Here is a 2,017-nt window from a genome sequence, read left to right as displayed (position 1 = left end):
GTGTTGCTTTGAAGCTGGATGGGAGGGTCAGTGCTGGAGGGGGCCAGGCCCCTGGGGAGCTCTGTGACCTGACACTCATGCCCCAGGTGCCCAGCACTGCTGCTGGAGTCAGCGCGCTGGCTGCTGGCCACCCAGCAACTGGAGAGGGCCAGGAAGACCCTACAGGCGCTGGCTGAGGACAACTGGCCCCAGGACAGCCTCCTCACGGGTGTGTGGGGGAACTCCAAGGGTGATGGGACACTGGGACCCCTCCCCACAGCCATGGTGCTGAGGGTGGTGGGGCAGTGCCGACTCTATCCTGGGATCCCTTCTCCCAGCAGAGCTGGAGGCCTTGTCCGAGGGATCCCCACAGCCCCGGTACCACGCTGTCTGTGAGATCTTCAGCACCAGAGTCATCTGGAAGAACGGCGTCATCCTCGGCTTCGCGGCGTGAGCATGAGGGGGACACTGTGAGGGTGCTGCTGGGGTGGGGGGTCTCACTTGTGGCCCCCTGACGCCGCTCTCCCACAGGTTCATCGGCTCCGGCATCCGCCACTGCTTCACTCGCAACCTGGCCCCCCACCTGCCCCACTTCTTCTCCTCCTACTTGGTGCTGGTGGGCACCGAGGTGGCTGCCTGCCTCTTCGTGTGCCTGACGGCCGAGCGCTTCGGACGCCGCGCCATCCTCCTCCTCTGCACCGTCCTCACGGGCATCTCCTCCCTCCTGCTGCTGGCCCTCACCCAGTGTAAGGACCCTCAGGGGACCCCCAGGGATGCAGCCCCCAACTGGGGAGGGAACTGCATGTCTGAGAGGGGTGGGTGCGGGATTTGACCCCTGATGGTGCTTCACCCCCTCCCAGACCTGCTGGAGCTCATTGTCCTGACCCTTTCTGTGGTGGGCACGGCTGCCTCCCATGCTGTCACCATGCTCAGCATCTTCTTTGCCAGTGAGGTTCTCCCCACCGTGGTCAGGTAAGGGGGGAGCCACCCCCCTCCTGTGCTACCCTGGGTTGGGGGGCACAGGGGCAGGGCCCCCTCTGAGTGTGTTCCCCCCGCAGGGGTGCTGGGCTGGGCCTGGTCGTGGGGGCCAGTTTCGTGGGCAAGGCGGCAGCGCCCATCACCGCCATCCCCAACAGCCGTGGCTTCTTCCTGCACCATGTGGTGTTCGCCTCCTTCGCCATCCTGGCCGTGCTCAGCATCATGTTGCTGCCTGAGAGCCAGGGCCGCAACCTGCCCCAGTCCCTGCAGGACGGTGAGAACCAGCGCCGGCCCCCCCTCTTCCGCCGGCCCCCCTGCGAGGACCACCTGCCCCTGCTCGCCTCCCATGGCATCCCCCACGACTATTCCCGCCTCGCTGCCTCCACCAAGAGGATGCTGGGCTCCCTGGACACTCCTCATGAGATGTAGCTGTGCCCCCGATCCCTGGGGGTCTCCCCACTGCTGGGACACCCATCCGTGCATGCTCACGGGGATGACAGGGAGCCCCAGGACGTGCGCTGGGTGGGTTGGGAGAGCAGCACACCCTCCCGCAGCAGGGCCAGATCCTGCCCCAGGAGGACCAGTGCTGGGAGCCCTGGGGTGGGGGTGATGCCCCCCTGATGGGTGCTGCTGGCTCCCAATAAAAGTGCCTTGTGTCTATGGGCCATCAGTGTGGTGGGGGGACACCGCCCCACCACCACTGGCCCCTGCTCTTTATTATGGCGTGACTCCTCACCCCCCTCCTCAGTTCTGTGGGGCTGCCCCAGGGTGTCCCCTCCCAGGGCTGCCTGGGTTTGCTGGGCTGGGGTCTGGGGGGGGTGCAGGTGTGGACCCCCCTGCACGGAGGCCTCTCGCAAAGCCCCTCCGGGTGGGTGTCTTGTGCATGTCCGTATACAAAGCTGCTGCATCTGGTCATCTCTTGTCTATGTGAGCCCCCCTCTGTCCCTTCCCTGCCCCAGCCCCTCTGTGGGCAAGGGGTGCTCCCCTCATGCCCCTCATCCCCGCTAGTGCCCGTAGAGGTCGGCCAGGCGGCGAAAGCGTGGCCCCCACTCGCTCAGGT

At 66.3% G+C, this 2,017-nt stretch overlaps 2 protein-coding genes across 2 annotated transcripts in view; one reads left to right on the top strand and one right to left on the bottom strand.

The window, feature by feature from the left end:
* The window catches only part of SLC22A31 (solute carrier family 22 member 31), a 2,650-nt gene extending 792 nt beyond the window's left edge, over nucleotides 1–1,858 (top strand). Inside the window, exons 3-7 of the mRNA XM_029964603.1 lie at nucleotides 86–208; nucleotides 318–429; nucleotides 511–725; nucleotides 840–951; nucleotides 1,038–1,858. Coding sequence (XP_029820463.1) covers nucleotides 86–208; nucleotides 318–429; nucleotides 511–725; nucleotides 840–951; nucleotides 1,038–1,386 — 911 coding nt within the window. The 3' untranslated portion in view covers nucleotides 1,387–1,858. The remainder of the gene's footprint in view (nucleotides 1–85; nucleotides 209–317; nucleotides 430–510; nucleotides 726–839; nucleotides 952–1,037) is intronic.
* A 103-nt stretch (nucleotides 1,859–1,961) lies between these two features.
* Nucleotides 1,962–2,017, bottom strand: part of CDH15 (cadherin 15) — a 3,976-nt gene continuing 3,920 nt past the window's right edge. Inside the window, exon 10 of the mRNA XM_029965531.1 lies at nucleotides 1,962–2,010. Coding sequence (XP_029821391.1) covers nucleotides 1,962–2,010 — 49 coding nt within the window. The remainder of the gene's footprint in view (nucleotides 2,011–2,017) is intronic.

The sequence above is a fragment of the Manacus vitellinus genome, unplaced genomic scaffold (genome assembly GCF_001715985.3).
Source record: "Manacus vitellinus isolate BGI_N305 unplaced genomic scaffold, ASM171598v3 scaffold_10_pilon, whole genome shotgun sequence".
Classification (NCBI taxonomy): domain Eukaryota; kingdom Metazoa; phylum Chordata; class Aves; order Passeriformes; family Pipridae; genus Manacus; species Manacus vitellinus.
The sequence above is the reverse complement of the archived record's forward strand: the minus strand, read 5'-3'. Positions and strand labels throughout refer to the sequence as shown.